The sequence below is a fragment of the Choristoneura fumiferana genome, chromosome 12 (genome assembly GCF_025370935.1).
Source record: "Choristoneura fumiferana chromosome 12, NRCan_CFum_1, whole genome shotgun sequence".
In the NCBI taxonomy this organism is placed as follows: Eukaryota; Metazoa; Arthropoda; class Insecta; order Lepidoptera; family Tortricidae; genus Choristoneura; species Choristoneura fumiferana.
Window position 1 is genome coordinate 14919483 of NC_133483.1, and position 21102 is coordinate 14940584.

The window sequence follows — 21102 nt, forward strand, 5'->3', positions numbered from 1 at the left end:
CAAAACAAAGCTTGAGGTCTCGATTGATTTCTCGATTCAGTGTTTAAGTATACATAATAATATATCTATCTATTTAAGTATGTTCATCTGTTGCCTAGTATGCATATGCTAATTGTCCCGTGATATAAATTTATTTATGTACGAGTATTACAAAGAGATAGAGAGGATAATAGTCTATCAGATTACCATTTAGATATGAACAGTTTAAAATAGGCGGCGGAAATAAACATGAGTGGTGAAAAACTAATAAAGCAATATTTAAATAACACTAACTAAACACATTATATAAGTGAACATTCCAGATACTTACCAAAATTAAAATGCTCCAGTACCCAGTGTGCCTCTGTCACAACCGCTCTGCATACCTCCCCTCGCCTCGTAACGAACGCGATGGCTTCAATACCTGCCTGCATTTCTGCGAAGGTCACTGCATTGCTTTTACTTACACCCATTACCGACCAATTAAAAAGCAGTTTAATATTCGTTGTTTTTAAGACTGAATTGGGGTGATTTGTTTCATGGATTTAAGATATTTGACGTTTGAAAGTTTTGTTTAAAATGAAACCTTGCTATGGCAACCTTTTGACTTATTTTAAACATAAAAAAATCTAAAGTGGTACTTGGTGTTACTGTCAAGGCTACAAAAAGTAATTAATATTATGTTATTCTGTTTCACTTCCTTTTCATTTACTTTATCGAAATACGAGAACAATACTTAATAAGAAGATACGTACTCTGAGGCGCATTTCAAATAGTTGTTCGTCAATTATTATGTCATCCTTGTTTGCCTTACCGTCTCTAATTTTACATTTTTATGGCATGACACTGCTCAGCGGTTGCTAATTTAATAGCAGATGCCATTCTTGCGTGCTTGCAATGTGCGCCGAGAGTCTTCCTTAAAAAGTTTGTACATTTTAGCTCCAACTGTTTAGCTGCAAAACATGTGTGATAGTAGACACATAAGTAGTTAGACATACGAATATGTGAGACACAGTAACAGGCTCTGTTTTGCCCTAAGATAACCCTAAGTTTGTGACGCTTAAATATAACCATTTGAGAGATTTCTTCAGCGACACGGATTATTATTGGTCTGAGACCCCACAAAGCGTTCAGTATTTCATTCTCAGACACTTGACACGCAACTCGTAAGGTGCTCTGCGAGGATGTTGCGAAAATGCGGTCTGTCCTAACAAACCACACAGGTTAAGAACATAAGCGCACGATATTCGATACAACAAGCTATATTCTAAGAACCCTTTGTTAATATATCATGTAGACTGATTTTAAATACGTAAATGCTTTTGTGCGGAAAAAGATATTAATCGTCTTTTTTATACACTCGTGCGGTAAAGACGAACTTCCTGTGGAACCTTTTTAACCCACGAATATGGCAGTTTGCATGTCTAATAATTATTAAAAAAGAAAACCTTACAATCTATCAAATAATCAGACTGAAATGCAGTGACTGAGTATCCTAATTAGTACACGTTGAGCTTGGTGTAACTTTATTTATTTCTTTGAGATTTTTCTGTATTGTCTTGAATCTGTTGTATTATGTTCTATTAGTTACTCTAATAACGAGTACCTAACAACGAGTGTTTTTTTAATGTAGGTACTTAAAAAAGTACATTTTGTTTACTTATTCTCTGGTACTTACAGTCAATATTAATAAAAAAACTTTTTGGAGGATAGAAGAATAGTCGCATATCGTTTCGTAGGTGGTTTATACGGATTAACTGCACTAGGTTGATGATCATCTAACACATCACTAATTCTGCCCCGTTGCAGCAAGTTTTCTCCCAGCGAGTTGTGTTACGCACATCGCGATGCGTCTAACGGCCTTGCCACCGTGACTGATTCGTATCAATGCTCGGGCCTGTTGCGCTCACGCAACCGAATGCATTCAAACAAATTCCAATGTCATTGTTAAATTATTTAATTGCTCAATTGTAAGCCCCTTAGTTACCGTCAAGGAGATATCGTATCTGTTTAAAAGTTGCGAGAGAATTTGGGTGGAGTTCATCCATATTGACAAGTCGGAGAGGGTGGGATCTGGCAATAAATCAATCAATTAAAATTTTCATATTATTGCACTGAAACGCTTATGAATCTTTTTGTGAACGCCCAGTCAAACCCTAGGACATGAAACTGATAATTTGCATAGTGGTTGCGTTGATGATGCTGACAAGTAGGTAATAAAGACGGAATCGGCGAATTTTCTACGATATAAGGAATTTCGAATATATGGCGAAGCTAATAAATAACCTAGTACTCAATAAAACAGCCATTTAACTTTCAAAGATACCTCTTAAAACCGGCCAAGAGCGTGTCGTACACGCCCAGGATAGGGTGCCGTAGCCATTACGAAAAAATCAAATAATATTTTTCTAAGGATTTCGTATTGTGTACTGAATCTTCCAAGTTAATTTTATACCTTAGTACCTTAGGCTGCTATTGACTCCAAGCAATCTTAACCGCTATAAATTTTTTTTCCACCCAACAGTAGATTTTTGAGGGGGGGGACGACGCTTGATTTCAATTTGCACTTTAATGTTGAATCGCAAACAGATCACTGAATAGAAAAATTGTCTTAGCAACTCCCCAATGGTTTTAAAAGACCTATCTAACGATACTCCATAATATAGGGTCAGTCGAGAAAAAAAAAACACCCCCACTTTACGTCTATGGGAGGTACCCTAAAAATTTTTTTTTTACTTTTTTTATTGTACCACTTTGTCGACGTGACTGATATGTATATACATGTCAAATTACGCCTTCTAGTACTAACGGTCTTTGAGCTTACCCGTGGACAGACAAACAGACAGACGGACAAACATGGCGAAACTATAAGGGTTCCCAGTTGACTACGGAACCCTAAAAAGGTCTCTTATTTAATACGATGTCTGCAAGCCAATTTATTTCATTTTTGACGAATTAGCCGGCTGCTTTGCATTCACCGATTACTTGTTGTTAAAACAGTTGAGTCATTTATCTTTTTCTTATTTAATACCTTAATTGGAATACCATTTTATAAAATGTCAACATGAAAATACCATTTGGTCTTACATTATTTCACGTTTTGCACGTCATACATGATTAATGGCTTTTCTTATTATTTTTTTACTTGATTTAATTAGGAATGAGAAATAATTCAAGAAAATGTCTGCTACCGTCGATATGAATGTGTTATTTATTTGCTGACTATTACGACAACACTGGAAATCTAGCAATTGTGGTTTTTCCCCAATACTTCATAACTCTATGAAACAAATGTCTACCTACAAAGGGCAAATGCCCACCGTCAACGATTGGTGAGAAGCGAATGAAGTCAGAAAACAGTTAACTAATACGAAAAAAATATCAAAATCTCCACGCTGATTTCTGCCGACAGTGTGAACAGTTTGTGTTCAACTCACGATCAATTATAATCAGGTATGTATTTTTTTGTTGACTCGGAAACTACCTACATTTAAAATATTCCTCATCAGTAGGCTGCTCCCTTAAAATTTGATAAGACATATAACCTAAAAATTACATTTATTTACCCCCTGTTTCACCGGAGTCGTATCTGAATATCGAAAATTAATTTATCTAGTGTTTAAAAGTCGACGGTCAAAATATCGAAAGTAGGTTAGGTTATGTCAGGTTCGATATTTTGACCGTCGATATTTTAACTATCGATATTTCAATTTTCGATGTTCAAAAACGTGCCCGTTTCACCATCCATTGATTAAGTTTATTTGACAGACAAATGTGATGCCGTCTCTGTTTGTTTTGTTTGAATAGACGAAGACGGCATCACATTTATCCGTCATATAAAACTAATCAATTGGTGGTGAAACAGCCCCTTAGAGTTCTGAAACGATAGCAAAAATGTTGTCAGTTTAGAAACAATTTAATATTTGCACTGTTAGACATTAACTGTGTACTGGTGCGATCATTTCATATACGTTATTTCAACGTTCAAGTGGTTGCAAAAACTAGAAAAATATTACAGTCCAGTAGATGAATTAAACCAGTTACTTATAGTAATTAATTTATTTGCAGATATAATTTCCTATTAACTTCCCTGTATATAATTGAATAAGACTAAGTTGTGCAATGCTGATTATAACACAATATCATGAATCTTTTCTCAAGTCCGCAGTTTAATAGTTGTAATTACAGTTAACTTTAATTAGTTTAGTTGAGATATCGGAGTAATCTCGGTTGCGAAATGTCGAAATATTGTAGTCTAAATGCAAGTTATGCGGGGCTCCACTGTCTCAGACGCAGGCGCAGACCCTAGGCAGCTTTCACTCCTTATTTTGGCTCGCATATTGTATGGTAATTCTCGATATGCATTTTGGATGCGATCTGATAGTTCCCACGCTCCAGTGGACTGCAATTCCAATTAACATGTGCTTGTATACAAGCTGCTGTACTAAAAGGTTGCTTTTGTTCCACTTTTACGAAATAAAGTGGTTAACTATACACATTTTCAAAATAGGGTTTGACGTAGAAATGAAATTGTGTACTATTTTTAACATTTCATTTATTATTAATTTTGACTAATATACAAAACAAGTATTTATGTACAAAAGCGTATAAAGGTACATTGTTTAAAATGGCAAGAAGTATTGTTACATAAAAAACGGTCTAACTACTTCGAAGAGATTAAAATTATACGAACAATAAGGGCATGTCTACATTAGATATGCGTTTGCATTTTGTAGCCGAAGTGTTACAAGATGTAAAATAATATGTAATTTCATAACAAATTATGATACGCACTAGTGGAAATGAGAACATTATGGAAGACTTAGGGACTGGACTTAGCGACAAAACTAGAACACATTAACTCTAATATCACAGATTGGGTAAACAGGTCTTCTTAATGATGATGGATTACTGGCGGGGAGTTGTGCACTACAGCGTTGAATCTGCGAAAATAACAATACGCATTACAATGTAGTATACGACTAGTTTGTTCACATGCCTATGAGTACAGATGTTGAATATATCTTAAATCAAGATAACGTTAACAATAATAGAGATTGCGACGTCTATTAAAAAAGTTCAGGGGTGCTCTTTGTTGTAGCACAATGACATGAAATTGACATAGATAGGTTTGATGTAAAATTGTGATAATGTCTTACCCATTGTGGTGGTCAGCGGTGTAAGTGACCTTGCGGAAGGAACCATCAGGCTGCAGCAGGGAGTATTCTCCCTTAACGACGTCGCCGTCGCGGGTCTCGTGCTGGGACTTATGGTCGCCGGTGTGAGGGTCTTCCACGGAGTAAGAATAGCCGTATTTAGGATGAGCCTGTAAGAAAAAATAAGTCGTATTTACTGATTGGCCTAGAGAATTACACTAGAATTTAGAGAAAATTAAGAAAAAATAGTAACTGATTATGCCCTAATTTAAATTTAGTTATTTCAGAAATTTATACCACAAAGCTAAATCCTGGGACAAATAGTCACTAGTAGACATAATCTAGTTCATAAAAGTACTCCTGATTAGAAAGTTAATAATGTTAGGAAGACAATAGTTAGCAAGGAGAGTACAGAAGATTAAGTAAACTTCGATAAAGTCGACAAAATTACTAAACAAACGTACGTATTCATCAACATAATGGGCTTCCTCATGATGAGCTGGAGCAGCATGAACGGCGTGCACCGGGGCAGCATGGACAGCATGGACTGGGGCAGCGTGGTACGCTGGGGCAGCATAGTGGACCGGGGCCTCGTGGTGCACACTTTGCTCGTGGTGCACGATGTTCTGGTGGGACACCGCGGGGGCATGGTGCAAGAGACCAGCTTGGCACGCCGCCAGCAAACCGCACACGACTACGATCTAACAAAAACAGGATTTGAGGAACAGATCCCAACAACTTTATAGGGAATTGTATCCATGAAAAACACACAAATTGTTCAGGTACTGATACAAAATATTATTTGTCATACGGGACTCGAACCATGTATGAGGCTTCAAATTATAAAAGCTAAGCTAACCGGTCAATCAGCTTATTATAATCTAATAATAAAAAATAACGCTTATTCATAAGCCAATGTCCTAAGCATTACGTAAGTTCAACTTAGGAACGCAAGCTTACTTTGGAGAACATTTTGCTTTAGATACAAACGCCTGTACTTGACTGGTATTGCTCAGATAGAACACTCTTTTTATATAACAAACAAAACATAAGAGTGCGGTGGAGGGGCTCTATTCCCGACGATATCCGATCGGATCACAGTAATAGCAGCGTTGCCAATCTGTTCACTTTATTGGGTGTCGCAACCCGATATGGCTATAGTATGAACAGAAAAATGGGCATTAAGTAAGAGGCTGATCAAACTGATATGTTTTTTTAGCTGAACACCTAATTTGAGTTCTTGTAGTCGTGACAAAAAAGGTTTGATATAAGCTTTAATATTCGAGGTGTTATGCCACTTTGGATGTAAAAGCTTTCTTTGATCACGATGATCTTGAGTCGATTCGATATCTTTGAAAATCGACGCTGATTACTTTATTCATTTAAAACTATAATAGGTTTTCATTTAAAATAACATTCCCAACCTGGTGTATATTTTTTATTTAATTAATAAAAATGCATTCGAATGGAAAATCTCCTCTTTATTTTGAAAGTAGGTCAAAAGTAATTTTAACGTTTATTTTTAAAATACGTCGAAATTGAATGTAATAAATTGTTTTATAATATGTAGATATCCTTTTTTAAGATTCTACTCACGATTTATACTAGAACTTAGTATTTATTCTTGAGGTCAAAACTAAATGATATCAATGAACTTATGCACGATTCCATCGTTATAAAAATAATTAAATGCAATTGGTTAATATACATAGACGTTTATCAATTTGATACATCATTTGATGGTCACAATGTAGACCTGAGACTGATCATCATCATCATCCCGGCCTATATACGTCCCACTGCTGGGCACAGGCCTGATACGGGCAAATAAAGGTGCATATTTGAAAAAAAAACCATGTGCCGTGTGGTGTCGGTGTAGGGGAGGCCTATGTCCAGCAGAGGACGTCTTTCGGCTGACATGATGATAATGATGATTTAAAAAAAAACAGGCCGAGTGCTTTTTGGCCGTATAATGTGGGGTTATGCATCAAATTGAACGGTTTCATTGACTGTTATTTGTTAATTTCTAAAGCCTACTCGGCTGTGATATTTTTTCTTTAATTGGTTTTTTGTATTTTGCCATCGCTGTGATATTTAAGCCGTATTCAAAACAAACTTTGAACTCGAAGAAAGAGGGAGGGTAGCACTTGGCACTCACAAAATTTTGCATTTTGTAAACAGATTTGCAAACTTGCAATACTACTACATAATATCTTAAGAGACTTATGGTAGCCATCGAGAAAGAAAGCGAACTCGCTTTACCTGTAGGGAGAGGTAATATTCTAAAACTTTTTTTCGAGATTATTATCCACAACCACTTCAAATTAAAGTTTTCTAGTATGTACTCACTTATACTCTTTGAGCTAATCCGCAGACAGACAGATAATGGAGTGAATCTGTAAGGCTTCAAATTTTATCGATTTGACTACAGAACCCAAAAAAACTTAAAATGGTTATTGTTTAACAAAAGATGCGTAGGACTACTCGTAGTTTCAGACATCAAAATTTTCATCAGGAGAGTGCTTTAAATGTCGACATTATTGTTATGTGTTTTTTTTTTACAATAATTTGCTTTATTAGGGTTCCGTACCTTAGTCGATAAAAATGGAACATTAATGGGGTCAATTTATTGTTCGTCTGTCTATTCGTCCGTCTGTCAAGACCCTTTTCCTCAGGAACGAATTGAGGTATCAAGCTGAAATTAAAATCAAATACTAAAGTCTGCTACTCCTTTGGGCAGTGAAATAAACTCCTAAGTTGGCGCAGTTAAAATATATTAAAAAAAGGTTATTTCATAAAATTGGCAGGGTACTTTCAGTTGTACTAGAAACTTAAAATTTGGTATGAAGGTAGCGCTTAAAGCACAATAAACAAGAAAAGTCTGAAAATCATAATATTTACGTCTGTATGCCTATATCCATCTTAAATTATTATAATAAAGAACGAATGAATCGAATACGTAAGGTAAACGTTACGTGTTTTTTTATTTGTATATATGGCAGGTAACCTCTGAGTAACAACCGATTAAAAAAAAACGTATTCTAGACAACAATAGTTCATTATTTCTGATAGTCTACACTACAACGTAAGTAAGCTATGTCACTGAATAAAATGGCAATAACAGAGTCGCTAATTAGAGTTTGCGAAACCATCGTTATATGTAATATGCAAAGCGACAGATAAACGTATTGTAAGTAGTGCTAGTGCAACATCTTGCACAAACGTTCGCAAAAGTATTCAGACTCGCTTCTCATCCAAATAAAAATTATAATTATGTTTGCCACACATTTGCAGAAATAATTAGACAGTTATGAACGACATAATTATGTCAAGGAAAGTTTACCAGTTGAATGTTGAATGGCACCCGATCAGTCATTTCACTGCCCTGCAAAATAAGTTTCACTGAAATCTTTTAATAACGACAAGTATAAATATTAGTATAAATAATCGCAACAAAAACATGCTGTTGAAAACGCGCCAAGTCTCGATTGTTGGTTTTATGATGTTCATGATCATACAATACAATACAAAGATTCTTTATTGTACACCAGACATACTTAGTAAGCGATACATAAAGAAGGACTTCAACTGACTTTAAGGTTATTGTAAGATCCCTCAGCTTATCATATTTAAACAGAATTTCAGCCTTCTAACGTAAATGAGTGCTGGTTGACATACAAACGACAAAAAATGAAAATGCTAAAATACGCCGCCAGTTGCCTTGCCCTCAACCTGGCTGGGGCACTACCGTGCCCCCAGATTTTTAATTAAGTATAATTAATAATTTCGATTTACTGCCTCTAAAGGAAAAATAGTTTCTTATAAGAATCGTGTGTGTTTGGCCGTTGTTACAGTCAATTTGCTCGAAATTTACTGAGCTGAATTGGATAAAGTTTGGTACAAACATGCATTTTGGTAACTCAAACATAGACGTGTATTGTAGACAAATAAATTCTGAATTTCTTAAGGATCACTCACAAGGAGGAGAGAAAATGACAAAAAAAATTAATGAACTAAAATAATTTCCTTGCTCACCCGCGACCTTACGATAGCTAAGCTTATGTAAAATATGCGTGTTCATGCAGTTCCTCCACCTCCACACTGTAAGAACACACACAAATCACACAATCCCATTTATCACCACCACCACACCACACTGACGCGTTTCGAACTCAACCAGAGCTTATCTTCAGAGTAACACAACCGTACACCACGCTACCAGTTGTTAGACACAACAACAACTACACAATACTGTCTGTCTGTGTGTGTCTAACAACTGGTAGCATGGTGTACGGTTGTGTTACTCTGAAGATGAGCTCTGGTTGAGTTCTAAACGCGTCAGTGTGGTGTGGTGGTGCTGATAGATGGGTTTATGTGATTTATGTGTGTTCTTACAGTGAGGAGGTGGAGGAACTGCATGAATTCATATAGACCTCCGCAAAGTAACGCCTGATTCAATAAATTATTTAAATATCATTAGACAATTGACACCAATTGACCTAGTCCCGAACTAAGCAAAGCTTGTATTATGGATACTAGGCAACGGATAAACATGCTTATATAGATAAATACATTCTTAGGTAAATACATATTAAACATCCAATACCCGAGAACAAACATTCGTATTTTTCATACAAATATCTGCCCCGGCCGGGAATCGAACCCGGGACCTCAAGCTTCGTAGTCAGGTTCTCTAACCACTTGGCTATCCGGTCGTCGCGCGGCGTCGTTATTAAGTGTGGATATTTGTTTCAATAGCATAAAATTACATGTTTAATCCAACCGAAATCGTAATGACTTACTTAGGGCCAGTGCAGACGGAGTGCATTCTGACTGCAACCTAACTGCCAACTGCCGACTGCCCATACATTTCAATTGCAGTCAAAGTGTAGTTGTCCCGACAGCAATTGAACTGCAACGAAAGATGTATGCGCAGTCGGCAGTTGCGGTTACGTTGCAGTTGGAATGCAGTCGGTTTGTACTGCAGTCTGTTTACTGCCAAACTGCACTAATGGCGGCTAATATGGCGGCGCTACTAGTTGAGTCGTCTGTACGAGTATAACACGAGCTATCAGTAGTGCCGGTGGCGCGAACTTTGAATTAGATATTCGAAATGGTTCAAGTCTCCCACCTGGGCATGTCTCCCGGATTCCCCCTACTGGCCCTTAATGTTAAGCGATGTGGATTTAACAGAAAATAGCCATGAAATCCCGAATTTTGTCTTGTGAATGTACTTAATATATAGCCAATTTATGGCTCAGGTTTACAGAATGATGTTATGTGTGATTTTAATAGCATGATCATAATACGATTTAGAATGAATTTGACACGTATATATCTTATATTAAAGAACAGAGATGGAGTAGGTAGTACATACATATAAAACAGACAATTTTTTGAACTATTTATTTCTTAAAGCAGTTCTGTTTGTAACAGCTGGACGTATCCTTATTATTTACTTCGTAAAGGATTAATGCTTAAACCGGTAGACGTACTAAAATTTACATGACCATTTATATTTACAAGCCTTAAATTACCCATAAAGATACAGCTTACAACTACAAATAAATATCGATCTGTCGTCTAATATCTTACAAAGTAAACTCTTGAATGGTAATATGAAGAGGCTAGTTCGGAATCAGACGCCAAATCTTCTTTTTTCACAGTTGGTTGAGCTTCATTGACAATTGCTGTAGTTTCTGGCTGAGTATCCTTTAAGATAGGTTCAACCACTGGCATCAGGACCATGCTGTCATCATTCACTTTCGGAATTTGTTGCATTATCATTGATACAACGGCAGGAGTTTCTTTTACTTTTAGCGGAGCACTATCTTCTTCAATCGTAATATTTTGCATTTCCATACCTTTTTTCTCCGGTACTTTTTCTTTGATTTCACCTTCAATGTCGCCATCTTTGATTATTTCAATCTTTTCTGAAGAAATTTCACTAACAGGCTTGCTTTTCTTTTCTAAGGTTACATTATCAGTTTTTTCAGCTTCATTGTACTTGTGATCTTTACCAGGAAAGTAATGATTTATTTTGATTCCATGACCGATGGGATAAAAGTGTCTCGCATGGCCGCTGTAAGAAACGGCGTGATCTCCGTGTTTATTTAGGGTTTTGCTGACAACGGCATTAAATCTGCAGGAAAAACAATCACTTTTACTTAATGATAAATAAATGAATAAATGGTTGATTGCGTGATTATTAACTTAACGATCCTTTTATAGAGCAGAGCTTTTCATATAATGTAATGAATACGATTGTTGAGTGTAAAAAGGTGACTTGGAAGTTTTAGTTTATTTGCCTCGTTAATAGTTTAGTTTAACTCTTTGAAGGTGTTCAATTGATATTTGAAGGTGTTCAATTGATATTTGAAATAAAGAGAAAAAATATTTTTACTATCATTCTATATATAATATCTTTGCTTTGATACATGCGGTAGTGTATCAAGCCAAATTCAAAGAAAAGTAAACTTGCGATACAGCAGTCATGTGGTATATTTATTAGAGAACATAGGAGGACACCTTAATTTATACGTAACGTAAAAGCACTTTTTTTCTTCATTAATACAGTTATACCTTACAGGTCTATGTAGAGAAAACGGGAAGTATATACCTATCTGAGAAAAGAGAGGAAGTTACAAACTTTTCTTTAAATCCGGATTTGTTAATTATAAAACCAAAATTACCCATTGTGATCATCAGCATCATACTCGACTGTTCTGAGCGAGCCATCAGGTTCGACCAGGCTGTACTCCCCTCGTACTCTATCACCATCGCGAGACTCACGATGGCTCTTGTGGTCACCAGTCTTCTTGTCTGATACTGAGTATTCGAAGTCGTACTTAGGGTATGTCTGAAAAATAGAAAATAATTGATTGGATCGTGTAATGTAGCAACGAACAAGTTGCAGAACATTCGTAAAAATGATCCGGAAGCTTTCAAGAGAATTTAAAGACACTTTCCACTGAGTAAGTTTCCTGTGAAAATTTTCATGAATGTTGTATAAATAATTATGATGTATCAGATATTAATAAGGCTGTTATAATATAAATAATAAATTAAAATATCTTTCAACTTTTTATGAAGAAATTTTGCTACATTATACGAACCAATCACTTGGAACTGGAACTTCTCCTTGGTGCAATACTTAATTGTATGTTAAAATTTATCAATATAAATCTTTTTACAGAATTTTCGTTAAAACATAGTATAATTTACGAAGATCTAGGATGGTATGTGGATGATATTTGAGTTAGTGATCTGAGCTCTGTATCTCGTTCTATGTATCACAAAACAATCAATGACACTTACAAAATATGAGTCATGTTTGTAGTAGTCGTGAGAGCTGGGTGGATGGTAAACCTTTACCATTTGCCAACCTTTGGAGCCCATGGCGTCTGTCACACCCTCATCCTCACTGTGGTTTATCAAAACTGCCCGCACGGCACCCACGAAGTAAATGAATAATAGGATCTAGAAAATGAAAAGTTTCAACAAATGTCTGCCTTGTAAATAAACTTCATCAATTTAAGCTTTTTTGAACACTTTAAAACACTGTGTATCGCTTAAAGCATTTCTGAAGCGATACCTACCTTCTCAGACATTTTGTTATACTTAGTTTGAACTGTCCCTAACGGAATGAAAGAAAGAACTGTTGAGTGTGCGTAGATTTTAAGACCATTTTATACTTTTCCAATTCCTATTATATAAATTTATTAAATCTTTGTCATCGGGCAACTATCATGATGTCGACAGAATAGTGTGGATCAGCATATGCTTTTACATTAAATACTATAAATACCTATTTTCCTTTTGATGAACAAATAATGGTCAAGCTATTTTTTTTTATTTGTAAGCTGGTGCTTTTCATGGTGTGATCTCATTTAAATTTGATCAAGATTCGACTTCTAATTTCTGAGTTATTCTTGATAATACGTGCTCATGTTATCAAGAGTTGTTGACCATGAAAATAAGTTTTTGTTATAATTGTCTGTGTTAGTTGGACATTTATCTGAACTCTCAACTATCATCATTTATACTATACCTATATAATTAACCGAAACATTATCCAGTTAACTTAAGAATCAGTGATACTCGTATCAGCGATGTCGGAGGGAGAAGCGGTATGGAGGAGAAAAGTGTTTTTTCTTTTTCTAAAATAGTAACCTTCATTAAGTACTCCTAATTAAAATCAGCTACCTGCCAGTGAAAGTCAAAAACAGACAAAAAAGATAGACACAGACAGAACAGGTAGATTAAAAATAACTAAAGTATCTAAAAAATCTAACGGACTACCTACTCATACGTTAGCGAAAGTTGATGCAACACTGTCCGATTTGATAACGAAAAAAATAAGTTGTTACATGGAGGTTAGTTACACTAACATAATTTTTTGTGCTATTTGACGTGCACGAATAATTTCACTTACATCTGCAGAATCCTTATATTGTTACTAAAAAGACGTTTGAGGTATGTCCATATTATTACCTTCCGGTACTTTTGTAATTTATCGTATCATCACATTACATTTCACAATGAAATGAGTCAAAGGAATCATTGAGTTTATCTTTTTGGGGATAACAAACCGATAAAGACACGCTTATTCTGTATTTAAAAAAAAATCTTTTCTTCAATAGGAAGATTGAACATTTAGTGAGTTTCGTCAACAGCATAGCTGTAGTAGTTCTCGCATAGTATTGAAAAGAAATTACGTAGGTAGTAATGTATAATCTTGAAATTCTAGTGTCTTAAATTCTCTTTGTTTAATTTTACACATTGATAGCGTACTTTCACGCTCATCTTAGGAGTGAAATTTACACGAGACCAATAAAGCCACGTAAATTTATTAAAATCTATATATATTTCTGCCAAAAGTGTATAAAAAATTCATGGGAAATAAAGGTAGGATCCTAACAGTAAGCCCAATAATACCAAACTTCCTCTTCACCGATTCCGTGTCTAACAATAATTATTATTTCACGAAAGAGAGTGGATTCTCGCCGATATTATCGCTCATCGCATCGCTACAATTCAATGGATGCCACAAATTCGTTGTACCAGTGAGTTCGCATCCTAAACGATATTTGCGGTTTCTTTTACTTATAAAATGCTTCGGCTAACTATATCGCGTTGTTCGCCATTGCACTCCCTGTATTGTGCATTGCGCATCTTGTATTTTTCTATCGAATTTACGTTTTTTTAATCTTATTTTCACAATAGCTTACGATGCTCGAAGTAAAAGAGAAAATTCACAATAGAATAGAATAGAATACAATCGAAAATATTTATGTACCTATGTATGTATGTAAACTCTTTATTGTACAAAATAAAATTAACAAAATACAATTGACAAACTTTGAGATACTTGTACAAAGGCGGACTTATCCCTTTAAGGGATCTCTACCAGTCAACCTTTGAGTGGATGAGAGGAGAGGAGCAATACGTTAGGGTCCGACAAAGAGTGAGTTTAAGAGTTAAAATAGTGGAAGCTACTATACAGTGCTTTAAACAATATAATACATAAACTACAATATAAATAAATAAACTACTATACCATAATACATATAATAAATAAGCATATTAAACAAAGGAATGTTCACAAATTTTTAAGGAGAAGGTGTAAGCCACATTCTTCTCAAGCCTTCCCTAAAAGATCCCACGGTGGGAGATTGCCTGATGGAGGTCGGTAGCCGATTCCACAACCTGGCAGATTGTACTGTAAAGGATTTAGAGTATGTTTTGGATGAGGTAGAAGGACAGGCTAAAAGGAGATTGGTACTCGATCGTAACCGATAGGTACTGACTGCCAGCAGCCAAGTAGCTGAATATATTTTTGAACAACTAAAATAATACAACTAATAACCTAACCAACAAAAAGTTGGAAAACCCCCGACTTTGTCACTTCAAAGTTTAATATCTCAAACAAATTTTGATAAAACATGTCTGTGTTTGAGAAAACCTGCTATCAAATAAAAAAAAAAATATATAAATCGGTCCACCCGTTTAAGAGCTATGGTGCTACAGACAGACAGACAAACACACACACAGACACATACAGAGACACAGACATACATAGTGGTCAAACTTATAACACCCCTCTTTTTGCGTGGGGGGTTATAAAAACCAATAGTAATATTAAAACAAGCGCTAAAAATAGAGTTAATTTGTTATTCTAAGGTTATTCTCAAAATTGAGAGCCATGCGACGATGTCGAGGCGCTGACTTAGCAATAGATACTGCACCTGCAGTGCTGATATTCTGTCAGGAATCCTGGGTCATAGCTGTACTTACATCACAATCAGTCTGTGCTCTTACACTCATTCCAAATAAAACAACGATCATCATCATCGTCCCAGCGTATTACACGTCCCACTGCTGGGCACAGGCCTCCTCTCAGAATGAGAGGGCTTGGGCCGTAGTTCCCACGCGAGCGCAGTGCAAATTGAGAACAACGTCAAAAGAGGCAAATCATCTCAAACTAACATAATACCAATTAAAAATATAATTTAAAAACATTATCTGTTCGCTAAAAAGATTTAAACATCGGACCGGCTAACAATTAAAACATTTCTGAAAAATGAACAAATATAAATCAGGGTAGTATAGGAGGCTGCTTTAGATTCAGGAGTTTAAAAAAATGCTGTTTGTAATAATATTACAAACAACATTTTTTATAAATTATTTAATATATGAAAATATTATTGTTATAAATATGTACATTAAATGATATGATTATAACAAACAGCAGTTTTTTTAAGTTTTCTAGGATTTACTAGTTATGTGTCATTAAGTAATGCCAGATTATGTCCTGTTTAATAAAGTTACGAGTAGGTCATAGTCTACTCCTCAATATTGTAACGTTAATAAGCATAATGACTTTAGTTATGCTTAAGTATTATTAAAGTTGTGCATATTAAACGCTATACATATTCAGTACATTATAGGTACATATTACTAATAAAATAATGCTCAATACACATAATAATGAATCATTATTATGAATATAAGCATTATTTTATTTTTTTGGTCATTTCAACGTCTCATGCGTAATCGGTATTCATTTGATGCTAACTTAGGGAGGCATAAATGACGGAATATGGTAAAAATACATGGTTACTGAAGTAAATTGAAACAAAATATAGGTACTATAGTTTTAATAAATATTTTAAAGGTAATATTTTACTCTATACGTTTGGTCATTTAATGATGGTAGTAAGTGGGAGCGGCGTAAACGGGAGCCTTGACAACGACGGGCGCGGCCTTGACGACGACGGGGGCGTGGGTGGGCGCCGTGTTGTGCACCACCGCGTTGAAGCCGTTGTGGGCATCAGCGGTGTAGTCGACGGTCCTGATGGAGCCGTCAGCCTCGGCGAAGGAGTAGGAGCCCTTCACGACATCACCATCGCGGGTCTCGTGCTGGGACTTGTTGTCGCCGGTGTGACCGTCAGCAACGGAGTAAGAGTACTCGTATTGGGCGGGGTGAGCCTGTAACAGAAACAAAAATGTTAAGGACGTGACGACTATAATTGTCTAATATTATGATGACAACATAGGGCAAACTTACGATTTCCTCGTGGGCAACGGCGACCTTAGCGATGGGTGCGGCGTAGTGAGCGACGGCGGGGGCAGCGTGGTAGGCAATGGGGGCGGGGGCAGCGTGGTAAGTCACGGGAGCCGGGGCAGCGTGGTAGGAAACAGTAGGAGCGGCGTGGTAAGTCACTGGGGCGGGGGCAGCGTGGTAGGCGACGTGAGCGGGGGCGGCGTGGTACGCCACGGGGGCGGCAACCAGCTTGTGGCCGATGGTCTGGGGCTGGTCGTGACGCACGATGCTCTGGGAGGAGACAGCGGCAGCCGAAGAATAGTGAGGCTCAACCAGGAGACCAGCCTGGGCTACAGCTACGAAGGCGCAAAGGGCTACAACCTGTAAAAAGAACAAATAGTAAATTTATTTCGATAACGTAGCTATTTTCTGACGTATGTTTATTTTCAGTCTCCACTTACTTTGGAGAACATTGTTCTTTGATCTGAGACGGTTCAAAAGTAAATGATAATTTTTGAGCCTAGTGCCCTACTTTATATACATTTGCAAATCGCAATGGGTGAGGTCAATTGTAGCAGATACTGGGTTCGCGACAGCGGGTGAAGTGGTCAAGCAAGCTGTTGGCGCAACCTTGCCTCGGGTTAGCCGTTTGCTCATATAACAATTCTTCCTAAAAAGCCTTTAACTATCGATATGCGTACCTAATCTAACTTGTGTCGTTTCCTTATCCTGTTCAACTATAATACTATTCAATGGAAAAAATCAATTGTGTAAACAAAGCATTTTTTCACGATTACTCCGTAGTTACTTACATTTGAACGCCAATCCCGATCATATTCACATCTCAATGAGCTCAGCACTGTTTTTAACAATCATTTTATCATTAAATAATCGTGTAAATATGTTTTATTTATAGAATTAAATGGAAGACGAAAATCCGTTATATTTGTCAAATTGACATGATAATTTTTCCTCACCGAAGTTGGTCTATGGTCGGTCTAGTCTCTGGAAATTTAGTGCTGTACCAACAAAATTAATTATTTGACTGAACCAACCTTACCTACCGATAATTATGGCTGGCTCTGCAAATTAATTTATTCGTAGATATTAATTATTTGTGTTAAGTTACACTATTTAATGAAGGTTTATAAAGGTTTCTAATCCTATCCTACTATCCTACTAATCCTACTAATATTATAAATGTGAAAGTTTGTGAGTGAGTGAATGAATATGTTCGTTACTTCTTCACGCTGAAACGGCTGGACGGATTTGGATAAATTTGGCGAAAAGTTAGATAACATAGGATACTTTTTATCCCGATATTCCCATGGGATAGGGATAAAATCTTGAAATGACAACCGCTCAGCTTTGTCATGAAAATTGGTATATAGATAGTTTGACATCTGGAATAAAACATAGCCTACTTTTTATTTCGATATTCCCACGAGATAGGGATAAAATTTCGAACTAATAACCGCTGGGCTTAGAGTCATGAAATTTTACCATGATTGTTTTTAATGTAATGTCAATGAAAACAACGATTTAATTTTCGGGAATTCCCACGGCAATTTTTAAAAATCCCGGTATTTCAGCTGTTGGACCTAATGATTTACGTGTGCGAAGCCGTGGGTAAACACTAGTTGGACGATAAAAGAGTATTATAGTAGAAATTATGTAGATTTCTATTTACTAGTACTTATCATATTTACTGTGGAGTCCATTGTTGGACCAAACAATCATTTTGAATCACTTCCCTGTGTCTACTCTCATTTCCCTGTCTTATGTAAATTTAAAAATGCCTCTTCTAAATTATATCGAAAATACAAACTGAGACATGGATGCACAGAAAAACCAGAAAAAGAGACCAGCGCTGGGAATCGAACCTAGGTCCTCAGCAATCCGTACTGCGTACTATAACCCCTACACCACCGTTGGACAGGAGTCAAGATACAAATTTCTCCTGTGCACACATATCTCAGGTTGCCTTTTTCTACTACGCTACTTAAGCAGCAAAAAATTCTAAATTAATCCATATTTTAACTGACCCTTTCAATTCTAAAATACTCCATCATAAACCTTGGGGAAAATATACGTCAAATAATATAAGTGGATATACATGTTTCACCATTTTAAAAATTCTACCCTTAAAGGGGTATAAAGGGGAGTGTAAGTTTGTATGAAAAACGTTAGGTATATATATTTGAAGATATACCTAATTCTAAAACTTCGTGAAAATGCTATTAAACATTTTATGTTTAAAGGGACATGGAAACATTGTGAATGACTCTTGAACAGGACTAAGAGAATACGTGATTCGCCATTTTTAAAAATTAAACTTAGGGAAAACAATAATAATGAAATATGAGTAAATTCAAAATAATTATTTACTGCTGATTGAAGTATCTTAAAGAGCTTTCACATCACTAGAGCCAACGTCAGTCAGTCAGTCAGCCAGTCGTCAGTCAAGTGTCAATGTCAGTCACCACATTTGTTTACACAATTGATTTTTTCCATTGAATAGTACCATAGACATGGGGAAAAGCACTACATTTTTATATCAGTGACTGACGATCTCGTTCCAAAAAAGTCACAGTGAATCCTGTGGTTCATTACAGTGGTCCTGTAATGAACGTTTTTTTTTTGCTAACTTAAAAAGATTTGCTAACAGTAACAAAAAAATTGTTGCTTGTAATAACTTGAATGACTACAAAACTAAGGCCCACTAAGTAGCACATACTTAGCTAAAAGTTAGGTGATGTCTTACAAAATCAGTTTATTAGCATAATTTTGGTTTCTAATTAGTAAATTTTGGCTATACGTCAAGTACCCAAACTAGTTCAGCTATCCTTTTTTTCAGTGGCATGGAAATTTAAGTACCACATTTTTTATACTTAGTTTGCGATAAACTAGCAATGGATGAATTTGTTACAAGATCGGGCAATGTGGCGTAGAAAAGAAAAGATTTAGCAGTATGCGTATGTGAGTTCATTTGATGTATATGTCGGCGGCCGATCGTAAAATCCGCCAGATCACGAAATTCCTAGGTGTTAAATAAATTATCAAATGAAATAGAGCAATTCGTTCATCACAATATATTTTCAAGTGACAAGCAAAACATGTAAACAAACGTGTCCAGGTAACGACATGACAGCAATAGTCTATGACACACCTCCGCCGTGATTCCCACTGAGGACTGTTGGAGGAGAAAATTCCTCCAGTGATGACCATGTACCATGCCATGGACGAAGCGTTGGCAGGCTTTCCACTAGGTGGACTGACGACATCGTGAGAGATGCGGGCAACCGGCGGATGCTAGTCGCGAATTGTCGTTAATTGTGGCGTTCTGAGGACTAGGTCTTTGTTCAACAAAGGACGTCTTCCGGCTGATGATGATGATGAAACTTGATCACCCAGATACTATTCCATGAACTCGTATAAACACATAGTAATCATTGCTCTACACACAAACGGAGATAACGGATTTGACCCATTTTTGATAATTTGTTAGTCAGACACGAAAGCTAACTAGGTAGGTTGTAGGTTTCATTTTATTTCATCATTGTATCTCTGTGCGATTATTTTTAGAGTTCCGTAACTCAAGAGGAAAAAGGAGCCCTTATAAGATCACTCGTGTGAATGTCTGTTTGTCGAATAACCTGAAATTTGGTGGGTACACATAGGTAAGTTAATGAGTGGAAGACAATAACGTGTAACGAAAATAAAAAAAAAACATAGGGTTAAAAAACTTCTGGGGGTCAATTAAAAAAAAAGTTTGCATACTACCTATCATCATCATCCCAGCCTATATACGTCCCACTGCTGGGCACAGGCCTCCTCTCAGAACAAGAGGGCTTGGGCCATAGTTCCCACGCGGGCCCAGTGCGGATTGGGAACTTTACGCACCATTGAATCGCTTCGCAGGTTTGTGCAGAATTCCTCACGATGTTTTCCTTCGCCGCAAAGCTCGTGGTAAATTTCAAATGTAATTCCGCACATGAATTTCGAAAAACTTAGAGGTGCGAGCCGGGGTTCAAACCCACGACCCTCTGCTTGAGAGGCGATAGGTCAAACCACTAGGCCACCACGGCTATACTTAACGGGTAATATATCAATTATACGAGTAACAGGGCCATCGTGATAATATCAAATATGTATTTTTTTATACTTTTAAAAGGGCACGGTCACTAAATAGAACAAAATCGACCATTCCCGTCCCTTATTCTCCTTAACTATAGCCGCTACATTTTTTATAGATTACAGAAAAACCCATACGAAGTCTGTGGTATTTTTACATATTTTTTACGTCTATCTACGTCAGCAACCAACGTAAGATGACCCCATGCATTTTACTCAGGAGCACGTCTTTGCTGACTCTGAATGGTCATAGATACATAGATACCTAAAAATTTGATTAGAATAACT

General features: G+C 36.4%; 3 protein-coding genes across 3 annotated transcripts; all 3 read right to left on the reverse strand.

Moving 5' to 3' along the window:
• Positions 1-4517: 4517 nt before the first annotated feature.
• On the reverse strand, positions 4518-6158 carry LOC141433471 (uncharacterized). Its single transcript, XM_074095523.1, has 4 exons — positions 6096-6158; positions 5600-5836; positions 5139-5305; positions 4518-4922 (listed from the first exon to the last, which is right to left on the reverse strand). Exons 1-4 carry the CDS (start codon positions 6105-6107, stop codon positions 4874-4876), a joined length of 465 nt encoding a protein of 154 aa, XP_073951624.1. The 5' UTR covers positions 6108-6158; the 3' UTR covers positions 4518-4873.
• Positions 6159-10561: 4403 nt separating this feature from the next.
• LOC141433451 (uncharacterized) lies at positions 10562-12800 on the reverse strand. Its single transcript, XM_074095501.1, has 4 exons — positions 12734-12800; positions 12453-12614; positions 11828-11994; positions 10562-11277 (listed from the first exon to the last, which is right to left on the reverse strand). The coding sequence occupies exons 1-4, from the start codon at positions 12743-12745 to the stop codon at positions 10719-10721; spliced, it is 900 nt and encodes a 299-aa protein (XP_073951602.1). The 5' UTR covers positions 12746-12800; the 3' UTR covers positions 10562-10718.
• A 3481-nt stretch (positions 12801-16281) lies between these two features.
• On the reverse strand, positions 16282-17227 carry LOC141433460 (uncharacterized). The gene is made up of 3 exons (XM_074095512.1): positions 17142-17227; positions 16705-17061; positions 16282-16625 (listed from the first exon to the last, which is right to left on the reverse strand). Exons 1-3 carry the CDS (start codon positions 17151-17153, stop codon positions 16341-16343), a joined length of 654 nt encoding a protein of 217 aa, XP_073951613.1. The 5' UTR covers positions 17154-17227; the 3' UTR covers positions 16282-16340.
• Between the last annotated feature and the right edge of the window lie 3875 nt (positions 17228-21102).